The sequence below is a fragment of the Orcinus orca genome, chromosome 6 (assembly GCF_937001465.1).
Source record: "Orcinus orca chromosome 6, mOrcOrc1.1, whole genome shotgun sequence".
Classification (NCBI taxonomy): Eukaryota; Metazoa; Chordata; class Mammalia; order Artiodactyla; family Delphinidae; genus Orcinus; species Orcinus orca.
This window is the reverse complement of record NC_064564.1, coordinates 71,709,313-71,734,137: the sequence shown is the minus strand read 5'-3', so window position 1 is coordinate 71,734,137 and position 24,825 is coordinate 71,709,313. Positions and strand designations below refer to the sequence as shown.

Genomic DNA, 24,825 nt, shown 5'->3' with positions numbered 1-24,825 from the left:
CTCCCAAAAGCCATGCATAAAGAGAACAGAAGGTCAGTGAAATTATTCATCAGGAATACATCCTAAGGAATATACACCTGGGCATCCACAAGAGAACCATAACCCATTTCCTAGGTGTGTGGGAGGGGGTGAGAGGTGGTATTAAAACTTGAAAGTAAGCAAGCCTCTGTTGTCTCCATAGTGACAAGCTGAGTCACACAGAGAAGATTTTTCTGAGGATGCAATTATATTATTTTGCTAAACACTTAGTCTGAGCAATGGATTTTTCTGGGGTCCTAAGAAGGTCTGATAAAAAGAAAACCTCAAAAGCATAACTCAAAGCCTAAATCTTTTTCACCCAGAATGCTTCTTCTAGCGTGAGATAGTATCTAATTACTGAAGATGAGGCCAGAGGGCCTATGTGTGACCTAAAATAAGCTCCCCAAAGATCTGGGGTGAATGAAGAGCCTTTGCTTCAGGCTTGTTTCAGACGCATGAGTCAAGTGGCAATCACAATTGTATTTGGGGAGTGTTAATGACATATTTGAAGCATAGGGAGGAATCAGAGGCAACTGGAAGTCCCTGAGCATCAGCTGATCATCCCCGCCCCATCCAAAAAAAGAAATAAAGTCTCTCTGAGCATCCTAATGTACGATTTAGTTAATTACTTGATTTCTGACATTTGAACTTTTTAGAATCAGGAGGCTCTGAAGGTATACTACTCAGGTAGAGGGTGTTGCGGTTTGAGAAGAATGGTTAGGAGTATTTCTCATCTTTTCCTCTGCTTCATAGAGCTCATGGAGATGAACTCAGTATCAGTCCTCGAGATCTAAGAGGCTTATCAGCCCCTGTAGTGCTAGAGAGACTTTGGGCGTGGTGCTCTTTAGGCTGCTAAACTTGCACAGTAGTTCTTATCTTAGCACAAGCCAGTCCAAAAGCAAGCTGGGACAGCTCAAGGCTGGCGAGGGAAGAGAGTGAGTGGGAACTACCACCAGACTGAGGAATCATGATGGAGCAGACTGGGCCACTGATCAGGCTGTGGAGATCTTTGAGGGCCTCTGAGCTGAGGAAGACTGTCACACCTTCGGCTGTAACCTACACAACAACTGGAGCCAGGTTTCCAATTAGACAAGAGGTCTGGGCAGTGTGTTGTTGATGAATGGTCAATATTGGGACTTAGGCCCAGGTAGACATCCTTTCAGATGTATATCCGTGAGTGTCAGGATCCTCCCAGACCCTGGTCTGGGTGTGGGGCGAACCCAAGCCCAGAGAGGAAGTTAGGTCTACATGTGGCACAGCCTAGAGCGCTCAGTTTGGGAGTTGGGCATTGAGGCAGGATTCCTAGAAGCGAATGGAATCAGCTGTTAGGCATTCAAGGACTTACAGACTAAGAGGAGAGCTTATCCCTATGATCTAGATTCTAGGCTAAATGTGGCGGTAGATGGGGAGTTTGTGGGTGGAAAAGGCTTGGAAAGGGAAGTGTGGTAACTCAAGTTGGGGGGATGGGGTAAGGTCTCACTGTCCTCTGGAAGCATCCTGGGGGACTATTTGGGGCGGGGGTGTTGGCACGGTAGCAAGCCACTGGTGCTTAATACCTGCTACTCTGAGATAGGTCTCAGGTCTGGGAAACTGGATTAACTCTAAGAGCAACCAGATGGTGGGAACAAGATGCTTCATATGTTGAAATAATTCCTGTCTCAGCTTACTAGGGAGATGAGGGAAGAAACCACCAGATCCATCTGGGAAAAGCAGAGACAACAAGTCTGAAGCTAACCAAGATAAAGAAAAAAATGTTGGCACCTGTTTCGAAACAGAAGGCCATAAACTATTTGTGAAATGCAAGAGGAAGTAAGAAAACCAGAGGGTTCAGCTTCTAAGACTCAGAATCTGGCCCACAGCTGCTTAATGAAGGGCATAAAGCAGGCTCCAGCTTACACATTCATCAAAGCAGTGCCCTTTGCTGGTTCTCTTTGGTTTCAATCTGACCCCCTGTTCTCTAGGGGAATGGATGGGAATATTTTGAAAATTAAGTAAATATTAGGTCTAATGACTAAGCATTTTCTGTGTGCCATACTCTGCTAAGGCTGTCACAGACACTATTAACTCATCATTCACCCCGACACCTCTATGAAACAGATTCTTCCATCCCTGTCCCATAAAGGTGAAAACAGAGTCTCAGAGAGGTTAATTAAAAAAGGTTACACAGCTTGTAAATGGCAGAGTAGGGATGTGAGTCCAAAAGGCTGGCTCTCAAGCATAACACTTTGATCATGTAATTAAACCATTTTAAAGCAAAGTTGGTATGTTGGGAAGTTCTGAAGACCAATACAGGACCTTGGTTAACTTTATATAAGAATGTGAATCCCCGGTGGTCCTTACGGAGGGAGGGTCTGGGCTGGATTTTACAGACTGAAGGGTCACCAACTCTCTTAATAAGCGGTCCTTATTTTGCTGGAATCTTTCTTTTCTTTTCACCAGTCAGTGGGAAAGAGCTCACATATATTCTATATATTTTTAAAGGGGAGAACGTTTCTAAACATTCCTTCTAAGGTGGCCTAGTAGATTCTATCACCTTCCAGCTGCCGCTTCACCCCACCTGCTACCCAGTAAAGACGCTGAATAAATACCTCTTCTCCCATATATATAACTTGGAAATATAGAAAAAAGTTCAGTGTAAGTGCCCAGTGACTGAGAAGACGAACTTTCTGAAAGTAATCACAAAGATGTTGTAAAACTACTATTAACATCACTGAAATATTAACTGATGGAATTAGGGAGTAATCAGATTTAGAGAAGTAAAACAATTTTGCTTTCTGTGTTCTGTCAAATTTAGAGACTCTTTTAATTTTTGATTACAGCTGGATTAAAGCATTTTAATGAAAAAATATAAGTATGTAAATCCAGTCTGGTTCTCTCTGTTTCACGAGTTTTTTTAAAAAAAATTAGTCAAAAATAATATTTGGTTTTAGCTAATTAGCAAGTTTCTCTGTAATTTGAGGGTAACAGTTTAGCTTGAGTAGAAAACATTCTTTCTCAGTTCCCTTGCCTATAGAATATATATTTGAAACCATATTAGAGACTAACTAACTCTACCTTAAGTGAAAATTGGACTACCAAGGCCAAGTTCAAAAATTTACTCCCCACACTCCAAAACCCAGAATGAGGGCTCCTTAATAAGTCGGATGACCACAGTGTCTCCCTGGGGCCTCTTAAGGAAACAAATTCACTAAAAGTTAAGGTCGACTGCATGTATCTGGGTTATCGTTAATATAGTGTCACCCTTCTTATTCTAAAACATTTGTTTTCTAATTCACTTTGAATCAATTTGTTTCCCTAATTTCCCAGAAAGTAAAAATTTCCTCTTTTTCCCAAACACCAAGTTTATGGAAACAAAATTGGCCATGATAAAATAATGTGAGGGTTCACTTAGAGAGATTAAATTGAGTATATATTCTGAGACCAAAAGCCATCATAGAAATGTATACCAAATACTAACATCTTTAAACAGGAGGACATTTAAAAATTAGATTCATAAAATTAGTTTTTTATAAGTTTTTATAATTCTACTCAGTAGATTTTGAGAGTTTTTTCCACCTACTCAGCCACCTGTCTATGGACCCAAGATACCCTTTAAAGAGAAAGATGGAGTGGGAGTGAGTTAGCATTATTTAATTTTAATTTCTTAGTAGGTAGAGAAGATAGAAGCTTCTTAACCCATGACAATTGACCTCTGGTATCAGAAAAATTAAATTCACTCTGTGAGAGAAAAAAAGAGTAATATGCCAGAAAAATGACTATTCGGTTAAATAATTTGTAAGGATAAGAGGAAAAGGTAGGGAAATTAGAAGGAATTAAAGCAAGTCTTGACCACAGGCATCTGTTGAGAAAGGAAAATTCCAGATGTGAGGAAGAAGGAAAAGAGAATGCTTACCTGTCTGATTCTGGCAGGGAACAGGAGAGAAAGAAATATCATCCAGGGCAACATACCCTCCTTTGGGACCATTGAAGGCAACTTCAAAAATAACCTGCAGAGGAGAATGACAATATTGCTACATGTTTATATTTTCTTTTAGGCTTAAGTGTTTGTAACTATGATTTAAAATGGTGTGTCAATCCAGCCAGGTGTATAGGCATTTGGGCAGCTCCCTCCTTAACTCACAGTTTTCTTTTGGGGAGAGTGAATACTAAGCCCTAAATTGCATTTTATTGGTGGACTCCACCCCCCGCCCCATCCTGCCCCTTGAGTGTCAAAGTACCTATATCACTTTCTGATAGAACTACAGAATTGACAATTTGCATTATGAACTTCAATTAAAGAAACAACAGCCTGCTTGCAGAAGGCAGGCTAATTTTGCTGCTGCCCTTCACAGAGACCTAGGCCCCTCCAAGGTCCTTTCCCTTTTTCATACATAAAATTCCATGTCCAGGGCTTCCCTGGTGGCGCAGTGGTTGAGAGTCCGCCTGCCGATGCAGGGGACACGGGTTCATGCTCCGGTCTGGGAAGATCCCACATGCCGCGGAGCGGCTGGGCCCATGAGCCATGGCCGCTGAGCCTGTGCGTCTGGAGCCTGTGCTCCGCAACGGGAGAGGCCACAACAGTGAGAGGCCCGTGTACCAAAAAAAAAAAAAAATCAAGTACTTAAAATTCCATGTCCATCTGGACAAAGATGCAGAGATGATTTCCTGATGCCTAAGTCAGAATCAGGCCCAGAAATCCTATGTACGGATATTAGGATTTCAGCATATCCTGGCATGCTCAAATGGTTAAAGAGAACACGGGGTTGTTAATGAGTTCAGCTCCCTTTAGTTATACTCTCTTCTCTGCCACCAACTGTAACTTTGAGGTCAGTGGACGACTTTCTGCTTGTGACCATGGGGATCAGGTGTGGTGAGCCCAGCGCTCACCTGTGTTGGGAAAACTACCCCAGTGTGCAGTCTACTCTGCTGAATTGATAACATGAGAAGATACAGTGTTGAGCAGGGGTGGAAACTCAAGTGCCTACCCGGGCCAGGCAGGTAAATGTGTCACATGGGTTTGGTCTGATGCAGCAGGAAAGGGTGTGAAATGGGGAGCAAGTCTCATCTAAAGGGGGCAACTGGTACCCAGCTTCGTCAATTGCTGACGTGTGGGAATTTAGGACTAACATGCCTGGATTTACCAAACTGTCAAGAGGACCTGGATCTCTAGATTTTTATTTGAAATCTTTGGACTTTTCAATGTTAGCAATTAATTCAAAAACGAAAACAAACATGCAAAACAAAAACAAAGAAACAAACATATACCACTACAGCAGCTAGGCAAATCATCATAGGCTAGATTTGACCCATAGGCGTCTAGTCTTCAACCTCTTCTAAATAGAATGGTGTCTTGACAGCAGATAGACCAGAGTTCAAATCCCATTTCTGTCACTTACCTAGGTGACCTTGGGGACATAGCTAACCTTCTTGGGACCTCGCTTTTCTTAGTTATAAAATAGGCATTATAACACCTACCTTGTAGGACTGTAGATGCCATTAAATGAGATGCTGTATATACAGATCCTAGCATGGAGTCAGGTGCATAACGAGCTCTGAACTAAATCCATGCCTTTTCCTCCTGGGTGACACCCCCTCCTGAACTCACATTCATGTTTGAGGCTAGTCAGCCACTAAGTAACTCCAGCTTGTCCCTTCTCCACTCTAGGTCTCAATTTCTTAATTTTTTAAAAAAGAGTTTGGACAAGATGATCCCTTTCGGCTTAATGACTATGGTCCTTAGACACCTGGCCTCTGCAAAATCTAAGAGGGGCCCTGGAAGCTTGTCTCTGGCAATACAGGAAGGGCTGAGAACCAAGGAAACAGATGTGGACGAATGAGGAGGGGCTAATTAAGTTTACAGACTCAACACAGGTCTGTGACATCTCGTTTTCAAGGTTCCAGCTGATAAAGCCAACGACAGAATGTGATCTTACTGAACAGTAAGGGAGAATAAGAATATTTCCGATCATAATTGGCAAATCACAGCCTCTGTGCCATTATGTTCTCTCTTGTTCAGAATGAGGGTCTCAAATGTTTGTTTTCCTTTTAAAAATTCACTTGAGAATATGGGGACCTTAAATTCTCTGATTTCCACAGGATAAATTTCTTTCCCCCCGCAATTACCAAGAGCAAATAATCCCGGCGTAATGAGTCCCGACTGCTAGGGCAAAATCACACACGTGTGACCCAAAAGGATAGGTATTGAAGTTTAGTAGTGAACTTAAGCAGTAAACAGACACTGTAACTTTTCAAGCATTGGTTAAAAAGAAAATTCAGCAAAGTCTCACTCATCTAAACGTTGCCCCGGGAGTTTACGGTTGGATGAAAGGAATTTGCGAAGACGACGCCTTCACTGTGTGTGTGACTCATTTGACTTTAATAGAAGGAAAATTTTCTGAAGCAGTATGTGTATTTCTTTTCCTCCTTGTAACCCAAACTCACAGAAAATTTTCCACTGGGCTGCAAGAGCCAATCAAGCCCTGGTTAGACTTTGGGATAGGAAATAGCACACATACTGCCACAGGCCCCTCTCCGGGGCTGTCTGGGGGAAGGAGAAGGATGGGAAGGGGAGTGGCAGGCACTGGACAGGACCCATCAGAAACTGAGACTCAAGCCCAACACTCACTGAAGCTCCACATCAGGTGAGCAGATGGTACCGCTGAAAAGCATCCAGAGGGTAATCTGCTTCTTTTGCACTCTAAACGGAACTAGGGAAGATATTGCAAAAGCGCAAAGCGAAAGCAGGAGACGTTAAAACCTGTGGGGACTAAGACTCTGCTTAGAGCTCCAGATCTGCAACCACAATGTTGCACCCACTGACTCTAGAGGTCCTAGGGGTCCCCGGACAGAGCTGACCATCTTGCTTCAAATTTAAGTCAGATTTAACGCAGGAACTTTTCTGAGTGCCCTGGCACGCACCAGCAGTGTGACCCAGAACAAAACGTCAGACTTCTTGCACTCTCCGTCTCCTCCTCTTTCATCTGTAATATGGGGATAATTTTATCTACTTGGTTGGATGGTCATCAGTACTGGACCATCCAACAGACACATACATAGATATGTATTAATATATGTGCTTTGAAAACAGGTCTGCGGGTGTGCACGGATAAACACCAAAATGTTAGTAGCTCTTATCTTTGCAGGGCTGGCATAGGGTGTTTTCGTTTGATTTGCCTCTCTAAGTTTTCTAATTCTTCTGCACTGGACATTTACCACTCATGTAGCTATAAAGAGTTTTAAACCATAAAAAGTTAAAAAACTTTATAGGCCCCCAAGGCTTGTTTCAAATTAGGGCCACAATCGTAAGTTTATTTCTGACTTTTATGACATTATTTATACTGTAAAGGAGAAAAGAAGTCTTTTTTTTTTTTTTTTAAATTTAGAGAGAGTATTCCCTCAAGTAAGGGAAACCTTCAGTTGCTGTCAGGAATGGAAGTTCAAGGGGGAGTTTCACGTAGAAGGCGTTTCACTGATCTCCTCTTCTGAACTCACGTGACCACAGTGCAAGGCTCAGAGGGAGCGTGTGCCCAAGAAATCTAGTGGGTTGACTGGCTTTCCCATAGTTGTCCTTATTAGAGAATACTCTCTCTAGAAAATGAAGTGATAAGGGATGAAGGTAGAGGGAATAAAGAGGGAGAAAAGTGGAGAAGGCCAAGGAAGGGAAAAGGAAGATTAAGACAGACACCGCGGAAAAGAAAGAATGAGTGTGAGACTGTAGTATCTCTCGAATTCCACGCCTGGGTGTGGGTGGCATCCCTGTAGAGCGGCCAGGCCAGGGCACACCTGGCACACCTACCTCCATGGGGTACGGGGCGCTGAACTCCACCTCAGCGAGGTTCCAGTCAGCATTCCCTGGATTGCCCATTTTCCAGATCTCCTCGTACAGGCCAGCCGCATCCCTCGTATACACGGAGAAGATGCTGTCATTCCCCTGCTGGAGTTGGTAATAAAACAACAAGCAGCCAGACATGGGGGCCGTGGTCACTGGGGAGATGAGCTGTGCCACCTCCTGGTAATGCGTGACGTAAACCGAGTCCACATACATGTAGTGGCCTGAAATCACACAGAGAAAACAGCCTAAGACAGGCGGGCGGAGTCTCAGACACAACTACATGATCTGGGATTTACTTCACAATAATCCAGCGGGAGTGGAGGAGAGGAAGCGAATGAGTTATTGAGGAAAGAAGTTTGGCCACGGGTTGATGAATGTTGCAGCTTGGAGATAAATAGTGGAGTTCACTGTGCTCTGCTTAATACTAGATAAGCACCATTCTTTTTCTTCCCCTTAATTTTGATTGAAGTAAAACATACATAGAGAAACGTCGATGTGTCATCTGTAAAGTGTTTGAATTTTTACAAGCTGAACACAGCTGTGAAAAAAAAAAGCAGGACATTACCCCAGAAGTCCCCCTCCAACAAGCCTTCTTTGAGTTGTACGGTTTCTAAGAGCATACCAAACATACCATCTGTTCTTAAAATCGCAGTGACCCTCCTGTACATCTTTCCCATGTACACAAAATGTCGCTGTGTGTTCTTTGAGTGAAACTGATATGAATTCAAACTAGATGACAATTTGTACCTCTTTAATAGAATGTGTAGGTCAGTCAACACTGTTGACAGGGTTAGGATTGCGGAAGTTGAACTTGGGACCCCACCTGTGGCAAGGCTTTGGTGGGCTCCGGACCCAAAGGCTGACTGCATTAGAGGCATTTTGGTGAAACAGAGAAACTGTGAGGCAGAATGGGGAGAGCTTGGATTGGACTTAAAAGAACTGACTTTGAACCCTGCTCTATATCTTAGCATCCCTGGGACTTTGAGTAAGTCACTCAATATCTCTGGGCTTCAATTTGTGATCTCTAGAATAGGAATCAAATATTTCTCTCATATGGTTGATCTGAGTATTAAATGAGATTATGTATGTGAAGTGGTTAGCATGTGCCTGGCACATTGTAATTGCCTAACATGATTATAATGAAGTAAAGCAATGCCATTAATGTTTTTAGTACCATGCTTTCCCCAGTATGGTACTATTATTACCAGCAATTTTGTCTAAATTTATTTGAGCTGCAGTGACAGAGGAGTAATAGCAATGAAGCTTTGATAGAACGGCCTTTCTATTTACAAGCTCAGAACAATTACAGCTTAATGTCTTTGCTTTTATTACCTGGTGACAGGTTTATAATCATTCCTTTTATCCTCAGCAAAATAGCAGTAAGGATATTAGGAAGAATATATGAATTCACACACTGGAGACTTACTTTGCATCTAGCACACTGCCTAGTATGTGGTAGGTCCTCAACAAATGGTGATTCAAAACACATACAGGGTCTCAGAAAGATCCTCACTGCAACATGGCAGAGGGGAAAGGTGAATAAATTAAAACTCATTTTCTCCTGGTAGCAAATTGTTCAACCCCTCTGAAAAATCTCCCTTGCTTAAACAGAATTGTCTGATCATCTTGTCAAGCCATGCAACTGTGAATAAACAGAAATCACAAACTCAGATGATCAGAGCAGCCAGCCAGATCAAGTATATGATTGAAGTGGAGTGGGTCAGGGAGAAAATAGAGTGATGGATTAGCTGCCAACATTGAAAATCACATTTTACCAGCAACGAGAAGCAGAAATTAGGCTTCTCTGAAAAAATCAGAAAATCTGATAGTGCTGGGTCCATATTCTCGGGCTGCAACAACCAGCTGGTGGTAAGGGGCGCCAGCCCCGTGCATGGACCTGTGCTCTTCCCTGAGAGCCCATCCCTCTACTTCCAGCTGATGCCCTGACGTCCAGCCAGGTGCTGCAAGCTTTTCCCATTGAAACTCAAAATCCAGAATTTTCTGGCAAATCCATTCATTTAAAAATGATACCTCTATTAGTTTGCTAGGGTTAACATAACAGCACCACAAATGAGTTGCTGAAACTAAAGAGACTTGTTGTTCCACACTTCAGGAGGCTAGAAGTCCAAGGTCAATGTACAAGAAAAATTAGTTCCCTCTGATGACTGTGAGGGAGACCCTATTCTATGCCTCTCTCTCTCCTAGCTTCTTTGGCATTGGCACTCGTTGACACTGACGGATTGATCTCTGCCTTCATGTTCACATGGTATTCTCCTTTCTGTGCATGTATCTCTCTGTGTCCAAATTTCCCCTTTTTATAAAGACACCAGTCATATTGGACTTGGGGCCCACCCTACTTTAGTATGACCTCATCTTAACCAATTACATCTGTAATGACCACATTTCCAAATAGGTCACATTCTGAATTTCTGTGGGTTAGGACTTCAACATATGAATTTTGAGGAAATATAATTCAACCCATAACACCTCCCACCATAATTTTTTAAATTTTGTGTGTGCCAAATAAACATATCTGCAAGACTGGAAACAGCTGATGGGCTCCCAATTGGCCACCCCTGGGGAGGGATTTTAAAGGAAGAATCAGAATGTCAGACCGAGCAGAATCCAAGAACCTCTGATAAGGAAGCAGGGCCATGAGCCCCCCTCCTAAGCTCGGGTGTCCTCTAAAGCACTGCTGGTGGCCAGGTAGCTCTGACTAATGCAGAATGGGTGTGACCAGCTAGCCCTGTAACACGCCTTTGCTCACTGAGAATGCATGTGAGTGTCAAAGGCAGAGAGGAGGTTTTTATGCCCTTTGTAATTTGTCTAACCGGTGAAACAATCTCTTTCCAAGATATCCAGCCAGGGAGAAAGGGTAGAGGAGCTGTCATACTTTGTTTCCTTGGTACCTCATTGCGGGGCCATGCTGGCGGGCTCCTGACATACTCTCCATTCAGTGTCCAGCTGCTTCACCTTTGGATCCACAACAGCAATGTGTGCCAAGGCCATGCCACATCGGGTGTCCTCAGCTGATGACCAAGCAGAGCAGGGGTACCAGGGCAAGGCCATTCTGCCTGACAGGGGCTCTTCAGCAACTCCCCATCGGCCTGGCCCCCCTCTTTCACAGGTGTTAGCCTTCCATCCTGTGCTGAAGGCTCTCCCCACCCAGGCCACGTTAGGACTTTTGTTGGGGCCCTAGGCACTTTTGCTGCGCTGGACCCCTTTCTCCACAAAATATATAAAATTTTTATTTTATAACTGCATTCATATAAAGATGAATATGATCTAGGCTGGACCTATTATAATATTTGTTATTATGACATTCATTTTTTCCCTCTGATTTTAAAATAAATCAAATTAAAACATGCTCATGGATTCCTAAAAATGTCAGGTCTCCTAGGCACTGGGACTTCTATGCCTAATGGACACATGGTCCTGGCCTCCAGCTGCTCCAGCTCTCTCCCCACTTATGCTTCCCAGCCATTTCCCCCAATAAGTCTCTTTCCACCTAATCCCAGCTTAGTGACTGCTTCTTGGAGGACCCAAACTGCCACAGCCATGAAGCAGGAAATCAGTCTACCCGGGGTGACGGGCACCTCCAAAGTCTCCATGAGACTCTCAGTAAATCTAGGAGACCTCACAAATCCACTAGAAATTATTCATTCTACTTCCGGAGTGCACGATAACTGTGTTTAGGGGCAATGTCTCCCACTCTAACCCATTATGAATGTATCTTCCTCACAGTTCACAGCTATCTGACAGTGTTCTTTAAAGGCTACTTACTCACCTCCTGGGTGGACAATAGTTTAACCCCTGAATTTGCAGTTAAGTGCCTTGTGCCCATGCACAAGACTCTAGGCCAAGTGAGCCACAATCCCATTCCTGATGCAAAAAAAACAGCAAACACAATGTGACCTGCTCAGAGTGAGTCAGAGAACCTGCTGGGAATCAGACCAGGACTGCTGACACCAAGTCTCATATGGAACCACTAGACTAGACCACATTCTGTTGCCCCTCCCTTTCCTCTCCATCATTCCTTTGTTGCCAAGTTGGGTATTATTTACTAAGACTGTTTTTCACTGGGAGATAAAAGGTAGCTCATCAGAAGTTTATCATCTCAGTTGAAAGGGTGGAGATGATTCAGAAATCACCAGGTGTCTACCCCAGGGGGCTGGGCCAGAGAAATGACCACCAGCCCAGGCTGAGTGTGTGGCATCGGGTACAATCTGCTCTGAGGAAGAGGAGCCAGTGGTTGGGGGGGCGTGTGCAGGCACTGTTTTGTGTACACTTCCAAGGGGAATGAAAAAGGTAGCCTGGAGTCCTCGGGAAATTATGTCTAGTGTCTGATATTATGAGAATTTTCCTGCCCAGCTCAATGAGGCCAACCCTGCTATCTGGTCCAGGGTTCTAGAGCTGGTAGAATCTCTAGAAGAAGCAACTTTTATCAGATTCTTTAAGTCTGAGTAGATGAAACTAGGTATAGATAGATCTTAGGTGGAAAGGATCCTATAATCAACCAAATCACTGGGGATCCTGTTGAAAGATCAACACTCTCGGTGATGCCAGCCAAAGCTCAGGCCCCTCTGGCAGAATGCCTGTGATAACGGCACATGTACGCTTGCTTCTGAAGAGGACTTTCTTGCAGCAGTCCTCTGTACTAGCTCAACTTTTGTTGTGGAACCAGTGGCCCACCGGTAGTCAGCCATTTTCCCTTGACTTAGGAAAAGAACTTTGAGGGCAGCTCCTGAACTTTTATTTTCAAACAGTCTGGCTAACCAGCATTCCACAGAGATTGCCCTTGGCTACGATGCCAATGGTGTCCTCTGACTCATCTATGATTTGGTCCCATTGGCCACATTTGTGCTCCAGTTGCAACGTCTGCATCTGTGTCGTGGTTGTCTGGACAAGCTGTCTCCCAGGTAAGGGAGAAAACTTGAAGGAACGTATGCCAGCTGGTCTGCTGCCGTTGTGAGGAGACAGTACCCAAAGACAGCAAGTTATCATGCCCGCTCTCCAGTCTATGGAGCTGAGAGTCATCTGCTGAACCTTTAGTTCTAAGGGTTTGGGTAAGTTTTACTATAATAGAGTCTGACTCTATAGTAGAGTCAGATTGAATGGAACTTCTCCTAGTTTCTGCTAAGACCTCAGTGCCAAGAATGATGGGGGACAAGTCCCTCTACTTTCTACAGAGTGGTGCTAGACCATCCCTGTTGGATGTGCTACCTTGTGGCAGACCTGGAATCTAAGCCAGCTCTACCAGAGTAGCCCATCTCTCCCCCAACCCTGCCAGCCTGTATATATGAGAAGGCCAAGGAGGGATCAGAGAGACTGGAGACAGAGTTTCTTTGAAGAGAATTGTCACAGAGCTGACCTGCCATGTGTTTCTTTTTGACCCCCCAAGGGAACGGGAGGAGATTGCTTCCCCTTTCTTACCTTGATCCAAGGGAGGGGGCTTCAGGGAACCACTTGTAGAGAGGATGGGGGAGGGAAACTACCATCTAATTTCATCCCCACCCATGCTTGCAAGTTCCTGGGTTCTGTGACTGCCTTGGGCCTTGAGAGGAGGGTGGCAGAGTTAATGGGAGAATTTGATCAGTGGTAACTGGAGTTTGTGGGGTACAGAGGCTGGGGCCTAACTCTTGGCTGCATGCAGCTAGAGATTGTAGGGGCCTGTGAGGGCAGAATGGAGAGAAAGGATTTTTGTTGCCAGGGAACTGTACTTCCAGAGGTTGATGGGGCAAAGATTTGAGTTTTCCCTAAGCCTAAGTGGGCAACTCAGAAGGTAGCTGGGCTAGAGCGCCTTAAACAACTCTTCTCAAAGAGACTGCATGCAGGGTGTTAACCCCAACAGAAAGGGGCTGGTGATGTTAAAAAAGAAAGGGGCTGGTGTGATGTACCTAGTGACAGGCACTAAGGGGGATTCATAGATGGCCAGTCAGAGAGTGCATCATTTTTGTCATTGGCTGTGAGAGAAATGGCCAGCATCTGGCCACCTGCAGTGTGAAGGGCATCGATCCCAGATTAAACAGCACTGGTCACATACAACCTTTTGTCGCCTTCCCTTCCATTTCTGTTCCACCCACATCCCACATTTCCCAACCCTGGAGGAACTAGAAGCAGCAATGTGAGTGGGGAAAGAGGAAGAAAAGAGCAAAGGGAAGAAGTATGAAGAAATAAAGCCCAATCCCTTCTCTGATGCTGCTCTGTGGTCTGGTCTGGGGGAAAATTTGAACTGGATGAGAAAATGGAGTTTTGACTTGACTGAACTTAATCCTTAAAAATGAAGCTATTTGTTAATACTTGAAAGTGCCTGGAAAGCCATGGTAAAGTCACCCAAGGACAGAGAAAGGAGATCCAGCAGAGCTTGCACAAAGGCGATGGTAAGAAAATTAATAAAGCTGCTCCCCTACTGGGTGCTTATGCAATGAACCAAATGGATCAATGCAGAGAGAGAATGAACAGGTGCTGTTAAGATGATGCTTGAACTCAATCCAAACTGAAATGGGAAAAGAATGTCATGAGTTATGGAAAGACGATCCATCCATGTCACAGTCTTTGATGGAATAAAACAGTTCTGACCTTATTTTACATTTTGAAACTTTGTTCAGCTCCTTCTACGGTGGCACCATATGCAGACCTGATTTCTAAAATCTCAGCAAAGAAACAGATTTCCCTCATTATCTTTCCAGCAATTATCTTCTTTTTGCTAAGGCAGGTAGGAGACAGTAATGATCTGAGCTGTCAGTAGGCTACCCCCTGAAGGATTTTGTTTCACTTCATAAAATATTAAAAAAGGAAAAAAAATCCATATGTGATGAATCCAAATTGAGTAAGAAAAAGCAACATAATATCCCATCCCCTTCAGTATTCCACGACAATCTTACTGTGGTAGTCATTTCCACCATAAGACAGGAATTTGGAGACATGGTGCTCATTTGAAAAGTCTGACTCACTGTTTGGGGCTGTTAAAAACACACGGCCAAATGAAGGAAAACTTATATCCACATAATATTTTTCAGATATTACATTCACTGTTCCTTTTCTATAACACAGAAGCCAGAGCCTCCGGGGAAGACTTCCTTCGGCAGCTCGGCAGCTCTGAAGTTTCTGAGCAGGCACACAGCTGCCCTCACCCCTGCTGTTTGTTTCTCCAGTTTTCATCTGAAAGCAAAAGCATCAGCTGCTTCCAGGAAACGAATGAACAGGAGATGAGTTTATATAGAGGCAAATCTGCTGCTGCGGGCAGACATCTGAACCATTTAATCTTTCCTTTGCCACCAAAATTGATGGAGCTCAGGGAAAATCAATATACCTGGTAGAAGGTAAATGTAATAAGAAGGCAACCTCTCTCTTGTTTAGAGTATTGGAGGGTTTTTTTTTTTCCCCAAGAGCGATCTTGGTCAAACCTTTGAGTCATATGAGCACAGAGCTTTTCAAGTAAAACATTTTAGAATTTTTAGAACCCATCTTTTTTAGCCCTGTCCTATGCAGCAGGGAAGTCTTAACATAGGAGTCTACGTGTGAGGAGTATAAATGAGTGTGAGTGTGTGTGTGTGTGTGTGTGTGTGTGTGTGTGTGTGTGTGTGTGTGTGTATGTGTGTATTGGGTGGAAATGAGAAGGCTCTTTGGCTACTGACTGGGCAAAACCTCACTCCAAAAGTTGAAGAGAAGTCAAAGTGAAATAGCAGAGAAGAGCTGGAAGAAGTGAGTGGAAAGTAAGTATTCAAGATTCCTGATGATCATAAGCAGAAACATAACCTAGGATCTAGGGCCTACTCTGCCATCATCTTCCATACTGGCATTCTCAAATACTCCCTAGACATCAAAGAAACCATTCACTCTCACGCCTGTACACCTCTGCATATGCTAAACTTATCTTCTCCTTATCCATCAGGCCAAATTCCAGTTCTGATATGACTTCCTGTAGAAAGCCTCCCCTGAACCCCAAAACCAAGGTGGTCTTTCACTTCTCTATGATCCCATATCATTTATTTCATACCTCTATTGATCATACATCACTATGCATGTTTACATAGCATTTCAGTATTTGAACATTTTGAGAAATGCCATAATATACATTAACACAGAACTATATTAAAGGCACTGAGAAGTCCTGAAATAAATCTGTTTAGCTTTCTTTAGCTCTGGGTTTCCACAGTTTATTTGATCACATATATAGCCCTTCTTCTCTCATATAAAGACTTTTATACTCAAGTACTGGTATTCTAGGGAATAGCACTTTGGAAGAATTGGTTCCTGTGATCTCTTTGAGGTCAGTGACAGTTTTTGTATCACCAGGATATGCAAGAATACCTGACCTATAAAGAGTGCTCATTATGTGTTTGTTGAATGAATGAATGAATGAGTGATCAATGAAGAAGCGTCATTCTGATGTTCAGGCTCTGACTAGGATGACTCTATAATCAGATGCTTTGCTGGAAGGGAGATAAAAGTCTTCCTGGATTCCTTCCCTTCAGGCTCAGGATCAACGACTTCTTTAGGCCTTGGTATTGATGTCAGGGGACTAAACAATGCTAGAGGGCAAAGCTGCCTGCCTTTGTCAGGTGTTTTAGAATAGCCAAGGAAGAAGAGAAAAGATAGAAAAGATGCAGAGGAGGAGATGGGATGGAGAGAGGGAGGGGAGAGGAGAGAGGCGAGTGCCTACAGCAGGGGTAATACACCCTACTACCAAGTCTCTGTGCTCCTCAGGGATGACCATGTCATCATGCCTATCTCTTGATATAGATATTAGAAAATCTCCTGGTCGAGATATTAGAAAGGCCAGGTCCTCTTTTCCCCATTCCTTAGTCCCTTTAGTCTCCCTTTTTCTTTTTTTCTAATGTCAAATGCAATGTATTTATATGTACTCAAGAGGGACCCAAAGCACTCGTTTTTTTTTAAATAGATCTCTATTGGAGTATAATTGCCTCACAATACTGTGTTAGTTTCTATTGCACAACAAAGTGAATCAGCCACATGCATACACATGTCCACATATCTCCTCCCTCTTGAGCCCCCCTCCCATTCTCCCTATCCCACCCCCTGGGTCATCACAAAGCACTGAGCCGATCTCCCTGTGCTATGCTGCTGCTTCCCACCAGCCAACTATTTTCCATTTGGTAGTATATATATGTCAATGCTACTCTTACTTTGCCCCAGCTTCGCCCTCCCACCCCATGTCCTCAAGTCCATTTTCTATGTCTACCTCTTTATTCCTGCCCTGCAACTAGGTTCATCAGTACCATTTTTTTTTTTTTTAGATTCCATATACATGCGTTAGCATATGGTATTTGTTTTTCTCTTTCTGACTTACTTCACTCTGTATGACAGACTCTAGGTCCATCCACCTCACTACAGATAACTCAATTTCATTTCTTTTTATGGCTGAGTAATATTCCATTGTATATATGTACCACATCTTCTTTATCCATTCATCTGTTGATGGACACTTAGGTTGGTTCCACGTCCTGGCTATTGTAAATAGAGCTGCAATGAACATTGTGGTACATGTCTGTTTTTGAATTATGGTTTTCTCAAGGTATATGCCCAGTAGTGGGATTGCTGGGTCATATGGTAGTTCTATTTTTAGTTTTTTAAGGAACTTCCGTACTGTTTTCCATACTGGTTGTATCAATTTACATTCCCACCAACAGTGCAGGAGGGTTCCCTTTTCACCACACTCTTTCCAGCATTTATTGTTTCTAGATTTTTTGATAATGACCATTCTGACTGGTGTGAGGTGATACCTCATTGTAGTTTTGATTTGCGTTTCTCTAATAATTAGTGACATTGAGCATCTTTCATATGCCTCTTGGCCATCTGTATGTCTTCCTTGGTGAAATGTCTATTTAGGTCTTCCGCCCATTTTTTAACTGGATTGTTTGTTTTTTTGATATTGAGCCCCATGAGCTGTTTGTATATTTTGGAGATTAATCCTTTGTCTGTTGTTTCATTTGCAAATATTTTCTCCCATTCTGAGAGTTGTCTTTTTGTCTTGTTTATGGTTTCCTTTGCTGTGCAAAAGCTTTTAAGTTTCATTAGGTCCCATTTGTTTATTTTTGTTTTTACTTCCATTACTCTAGGAGGTGGGTCAAAAAGGATCTTGCTGTGGTTTATGTCAAAGATCTTGTTATGGTTTATGTTTTCCTCCTATAAGAGTTTTATAGTGTATGGTCTTACATTTAAGTCTTTAACCCATTTGGAGTTTATTTTTGTGTATGGTGTTAGGTGGTGTTCTAATTTCATTCTTTTACATGTAGCTGTCCAGTTTTCCCAGCACCACTTATTGAAGAGGCTGTCTTTTCTCCATTGTATGTTCTCGCCTCCTTTGTCATAAATTAGGTGCCCATAGTGCGTGGGTTTATCTCTGGGCATTCTATCTTGTACCACTGATCTATATTTCTGTTTTTGGGGCAGCACCATACTGTCTTGATTACTGTAGCTTTGTGGTATAGTTTGAAGTCAGGGAGCCTGATTCCTCCAACTCCATTTTTCTTTTTCAAGATTGCTTTGGCTATTTGGGATCTTTTGTGTTTCCATATGAATTGTAAAACTTTTTTGTTCTAAGTCTGTGAAGAATGCCATTGGCAGTTTGATAGGGATTGCATTGAATCTATAGATTGCTTTTTTTTTAAATGATTAGTTTGGCATTATTTATTGTCTATTTTTGTTACATAGTCTAATAATATTGTTTCTCAGTCATTGTCAGTCTTCCATATTTTCAGTAATTTTCCTTTTAACATCTTTATTAGAGTATAATTGCTTTACAATGGTGTGTTAGTTTCTGCTTTATAACAAAGCGAATCAGCTATACATATACATATGTTCCCATATCTCTTCCCTCTTGCATCTCCCTCCCTCCCACCCTCCCTATCCCACCCCTCTAAGTGTTCACAAAGCACCGAGCTGATCTCCCTGTGCTGTGCGGCTGCTTCCCACTAGCTATCTACCTTACGTTTGGTAGTGTATATATGTCCATGCCACTCTCTTGCTTTGTCACAGCTTACCCTTCCCCTTCCCCATATCCTCAAGTCCATAAGATATCCATGAAATATCTGGTCCATATGACATTTGGTAGATGCCAAAGGTCCTTGATATTTGGTCCTGTCCAAAACCATTTGGCATGGACCAAATATGCTTATGGATGTTTTGTAGAGGACCAAATTTCAAGGACCTTATGGCATGGGCCAAATGTCTTACTGGACGTTCTAGACAGGACCAAATGTCCACTGATCACCCAAAGTAATAGAGGGCTCTGATAACTAACTGGGTCTGGAGCACAAGCCTTCTGACCTCTAGCCTAGTCCTCCTTCTCTATCTCTTGTTGATGCAAATATGGTCAGAATGTTCTGTGCTCACAAATGAGAGTGAGGAAGAACTAGTGGTGATGCATTCTTCAAAGAATAGATGATACTCAGGTAACATAGTCAAGTGGATGATTTGACACTAGTCCAAAGGTCTGCTGTCTCTCCCAAGAAATACGTGTTCTCCAAGCCACCTGGTCCTTGCCATCATTGAGAATGAAAAATGATGCACTGAACAAGTAATTATTAGGTCATGATATTGGTTACCCAGAGGATCTGACTTTGGAACTAATTTTTAAGTAACTTGGGAACAGTTATCTAACACTGACGCTTGTACATCTGTGATAATGCCACCAAGGATTATTGCAATTTTAATGCATTAGTCTTTCAAGATTCTCTCTATTCCTTGTACTAGAATTTTTAAATATGGCAGAAAAACAATTTCAAAATCAGCCAACTTCCATAAATTAAGAAAATGTCATCTGGCATTTCTTTTTGAAACCCCAAGACATTGTTAGTTGTTTTATTCATTTAAACAAAGGTTTCAAGAGGTAGTAACATTTTATTGTTTTGAGTTAACCCAACTGTCATTTAAAATACTCATTCAGATTCATGGATTAATCTGTCATAACTGCTTATCATTCACTCTACACATAACACTCATTAGACGTGTGGTTCCTACAATGGCCACAAGTAGTGATGGGCTGTGTCTTTAGGACCAAAATATGGATATACATACGGAAACCCAAATCTTTTGTCATCTCCAAGAGTGCTAAACCTTACTTTTAAAAGAAGGAAGTGAATACATTTTTGGTCTTTTTCTAATTTCAATTCCTTATGTAAGTGACCATAGATGTATCTAAAGAAATGGTTTCTGGGTCATTTTTCGTTCTCTTGTTCTACCTTTCAGTCCTGTATCTACTGAGATAATCACCATCTGGTTAATCAAACTAACACACTGCTGTGATTGCAACTCTCTCTTCTCAAAGACCTCCAATGGCCTCCCATCATCAATGGAATAAAGTTAAAATCTCTTTCCTGGCATTCAAAGCCTTTTAGAACTGCCCCCATACTGTTTTCTCACTCATCTCTCTTTCTCAGCTGCTACCGCTTGCCAGAGGCATCATGGCTCCTGCGTCTCTTGTCTCTGCCTGTCCAAATCATGCCCATCCTTCAAATATACTTGACTTCTCGCATCATGTCTTCTAGAACATCCAAACAGTAAGTGATCCCTCTTGTCGCTGAATACCAAGCACCTTTCTTTTTTTTTTTTTTGGAAGCACTCGACACATACTACTTTGTCTTACATCCATTTGTGGTAGAAATCTTTTCCTCTTTCTCAAATGTACGTTCCTTGAAACCAGGCAGGGGCCATAGAGGACCTGTCATTTTAATTGTCATTTTTCCAATCATACCTAATACAGTGTTGAGTGAATGAAAATGCTAGATCCAGGGCTTCCCTGGTGGCGCAGTGTTTGAGAGTCCGCCTTCCGATGCAGGGGACATGGGTTCGTGCCCCAGCCCGGGAAGATCCCACATGCCGCGGAGCGGCTGGGCCCGTGAGCCATGGCCGCTGAGCCTGCGTCGGAGCCTGTGCTCCACAGCGGGAGGGGCCGCAACGGTGAGAGGCCCAAGTACCGCAAAAAAAAAGTTGGCTTTGTCTTAAACAGGTAAACCACAGGAGACAGGAGACTCCAACCTTTCTTATATATGGTTACTTATAAATATGTTGTTCTAAGAAGCCTGGGCATGTTAAAAAAGAAAAGGAACTTACAAAAAACGTTGCAAAGTAGAAGTTGGCTAACTGGGTCTGACCTGAAGATGTGTTTGGTTGGCCTTGTGGTGTTTTTTAAGAGAATATTCACCAAGTTAAAAATTGGGGAAATTTCACATAAAACCCATGCCTTGCTGATTATCTTGCAAAACTGAAAGACCTGGTTCCCTGGGCTTGCATTCTCGCATGGTGGCAACTAATTGAAGTTGAGTACTCTTTGTACGTGGTCCATGCTCTCTAGTTTGCCACCGTCCTCACCCAGCCTATATGTCACTCTCTTTATACCATCTGCCTGGCTCCTTTGGGAAATTGAATCTGAGATTCTGGATATAAAGGAGACAGAACAGGAGCAAAGATAACAATAAGGACAGAATGAAGACTGTCCAAAGCCAAGATAAGCCATAGGATGGACACTTTAAAAAAGTTGGAGACGTGGTTAAAAATATTCACATGAAGAGAAACTACAGTGAATGAGGAATGAAGTAAAGAACCATAAAAAGTTGCCATGTCTTCAGGCAGCTGAAGGGGACACACTGTCATCATCAGCAATTTATTGTGACTGAGCAGATCACCTCAATATCTGCATGGCAAAGGAATGAAAGGGAAAATGTTACCCGTTGCAGCAGAACCAACATTCCTATTCTGTCCTTGATGGAAAGCCAGTCACCAGAATCTTCTTGCTGGTCAACAAGAACTTACAGTTGATGACTGGAATGTTTTGCAACTGCAGGGAGACCTAGGCTTTTATGAAGCCTACCAAGGTCCCGGTGAGAGCTGCCATAACTCACAAGGATGCAAGCCCTTGCCCTGTCTCTGTGGGGACTTTCTCCTCCAGCCCACTGCTCACTGATGACCTCTCCTCTCTATTTTCCCTGCAGAGAACCAGCCCGCTTGGCCACTAGGGGGCCCTATTGCTCACCGCATTCAGGACTGACCATCAGTACTATTGGCTCCCCTCCCTGCCACCAGGGAAGTTCTTAAAAACTTATTCCCACCACTCCATGTATTTTTAGTGAAAAGTAACCTAGGATTATTCCAGCCTTGTCTTTAGAAATAAGAAATGTTGAACAGCAAACAGAAGAAAGTCAAGCATAATATGGAAATGTGAAAATAGCAAGACCTCGGTGCTTTGTGACTGCCTGGAGGGGTGGGATAGGGAGGGTGGGAGGGAGGGAGATGCAAGAGGGAAGAGATATGGGAACATATGTATATATATAACTGATTCATTTTGTTGTAAAGCAGAAACTAACACACCATCGTAAAGCAATTACACTCCAATAAAGATGTTAAAAAAAAAAGAAAATAGCAAGACCAGGTCACAGGGGAAGAAAAGCTGTTATCTGGGTGGCCTTCTCCTTAGTTACAGAGCTCGTGTCTGCAGTTTGCCTCTCTCTCACGGCTTACTCTTCTCTTCCGCCAGGCCTCTCGGTCCCTACTCACCCTCCTCTCTCTGTCTCCTTCTCTGTCGACAAGCCACAGTCAGGTCAATGTAGAGAGAGATGGCAGAAACAGTTATCCTGGAACAAGGACTCCATTTGTCCCCAGCTCACCCAGTTCACTCCTGAAGGTGTGGTCCTGAGGAAGAATGGAGTGGGAGTTCCGCATATTTCCTCCTCCAACAAACCAGTTCACGTTGGGGTTCCAGCGGTTCACAAAGCCACAGAGATGATTTTCTTCAAAGTCACATTCTGGCAAGAGAGAAATAAAAACAGACTTCATGTAGATGTAGTTATGACTGGGTACACCCAGGCTTAACTGCAGTTTGCTATTAGATACTCAGATATGTTTCTCACTCCCTTTGACCACTGGGATCTTCGTACCAGGACCCCTGGACAATGTCGGTCAAGAAGAGAGATCCTGTAATGAACAGAGATTATAATTCATCATTGCTTCTTTGGATTGTGGCCCTTCTGCCTACTTGCCTTGTGGCTTGCTGTGTGACCTCTCCTAGCCTCTATTTGTTCCTAGGAGAAATAGGGGGGCACTCCCCCTGTACAGGGCTGTGGTAAGTGTGGACAGCTGCCAGCACAGTGCCAGACACATGGTTAGTGCTTGGTCAATCAGCCAACTCTGTGTCAAAGCACTATTTAGAGCTATGCTTTTAGCTCCAGAAAGTTTATCCATCACCTTTCTGGTAGCCCATTCCCCCATCCCCTTCTCTCTTGATAGTAGACAAGGTGCTAAGCTAAGGGCTGAGGGGCATGTTTCCTAGATGCTAAAATCATCTGCTTTGCTTATAAACAAGAACCTGGTCAGCGTAGTCGGGACAGGAATATCTTAGGCACTGGGTCCTTCTGCAGCTCCGGAGTGGAGATAAAAGAGAAGACAAAGAGACTCTCTTTCCCCTTTTCAATAGCACTGACATGTTTGCACAGATAAATTGTTCCCAGTCAACAGACTCCTTTACGGGGAACAAGAAACTCACAACCCAGTTCTTTCATTGACCCCCATAATTATCAATTAAAAATATGAAGTGTGATTGTGCTGGTCATCTCTTATTGGCCCCTCCAGTCCCACCCACCTTTCTTCCACGGGGCTCCATTCTCCAGAGGCTGACGTGTACGGCCTTGTATGGACTTCCCTGCCTTCTGGCTTCTCATTGGATTCAACCAATGGAAGGTAGGAGGAGAGCAAGGTTGGGGGTGTTTATTCCTCCAGCTCCCTCTCTGCCAGGTTGCCATGGGTTGGCTGTGTCTCTCTATTGAGGGACCGTACAGCTACTGTCTCCAGGTTCTGGTAACCCCTTCTCCCTTGCCCCTTCAGACCTAAAGATATTGATGGCTCATGAGTCATCACTCTGACTAGTCCCGGATTACTGCACTAGCTTTGACTGGTTTCCTTCACCCACCCACACCTTTGTAGTCCCTTTAGTGAGTTTTCCTCAAATTACTCAGGTTGAATGTACTCTGTTTCCACTTCCCTGCCAGGGTCCTGACTGATACAGTTATCAGTGTGCTTTTGTATTAACAAGCACTGAACATTTTTAAGATTTTCATTTTCAACTTTTCCACTACAGCATCCGCTAACCCATGCCCAAGAGTCGGTGCCAAAGGCTGCCGCAGAGTAAAGGAAAAGCAAAATATTCCTCAATGTGCCAGGCAGTATTCTGAGCACTTTATACAAATTAAATTATCTAATCCTCAAAACAACCCTACAAGGTATGTACTATTATTAACCTCATTTTACAAACAAGGGGAGCAAGAAGAGTGCACAGAAAGAAAGGTAAGGTGAGAGTACGATCATACAGTTCAACAAGAAGAAATATCAGCGCTCCTTTTGTGTTTTAAACAAACTAGAAGCCATCAAGTGATTTGGAGAAAAGCAATTAACATTTTTGAGTGCCAAGCACTGTGACAATAACCTTCACATCCCTGATCTTATTAGTCCCCACAACAATCCTACGAGGGAAATATTTTATCCCCATTTTGCCGGTAATGAAACAGAGGCTGAGGGCAGCAGTGCATTGACTACGCCAGCAGGTGGCGCTCCACTAGGTATGTACGACTCAAGTCGGTAGGGTGTTAAGATCCCCGCAGCCGCCACTAAGGAGCTCCAAGGAAGATACAGTCTTAACTCAGAAAATGGTCACAATCTTCAGAAAATGGTCGCAATCTAGGTCGGTTTTCTTTCAGAACTGCCCTTGACTCTCTTGCCTCTTTCCTTTCCACAGCCATTCAGCCTCCAAGTACGGTCAGTGCTGAAAAATCCCTCAGATCTACCACCTTTATCCCATTCCACTGCCAACCCCAATTTTAGACCCTCGTATGTCCCCTCTGTAAGGTCACAATCACTTCCTAAGGGTTTTTCTATCTCCGACCTATTTTCTTTGTTTCCAACTCATTTTCCATGCGGCAGTCAGTCATCATCTGAAAACGCAGCTGCAGGCCCCTCCCCTGATGACTGACTTCTAACGCCTCCCA

At 43.3% G+C, this 24,825-nt stretch overlaps 1 protein-coding gene across 4 annotated transcripts in view; it reads right to left on the bottom strand.

The window, feature by feature from the left end:
- The window catches only part of MAMDC2 (MAM domain containing 2), a 168,420-nt gene that overhangs the window by 61,264 nt on the left and 82,331 nt on the right, over nucleotides 1–24,825 (bottom strand). For all 4 annotated transcript variants that reach the window (XM_049710931.1, XM_004276410.3, XM_049710932.1 and 1 more), the window contains exons 6-8: nucleotides 22,456–22,593; nucleotides 7,793–8,049; nucleotides 3,911–4,004 (exon numbers count right to left, since the gene is read on the bottom strand). In XM_049710931.1, coding sequence (XP_049566888.1) covers nucleotides 3,911–4,004; nucleotides 7,793–8,049; nucleotides 22,456–22,593 — 489 coding nt within the window. The remainder of the gene's footprint in view (nucleotides 1–3,910; nucleotides 4,005–7,792; nucleotides 8,050–22,455; nucleotides 22,594–24,825) is intronic.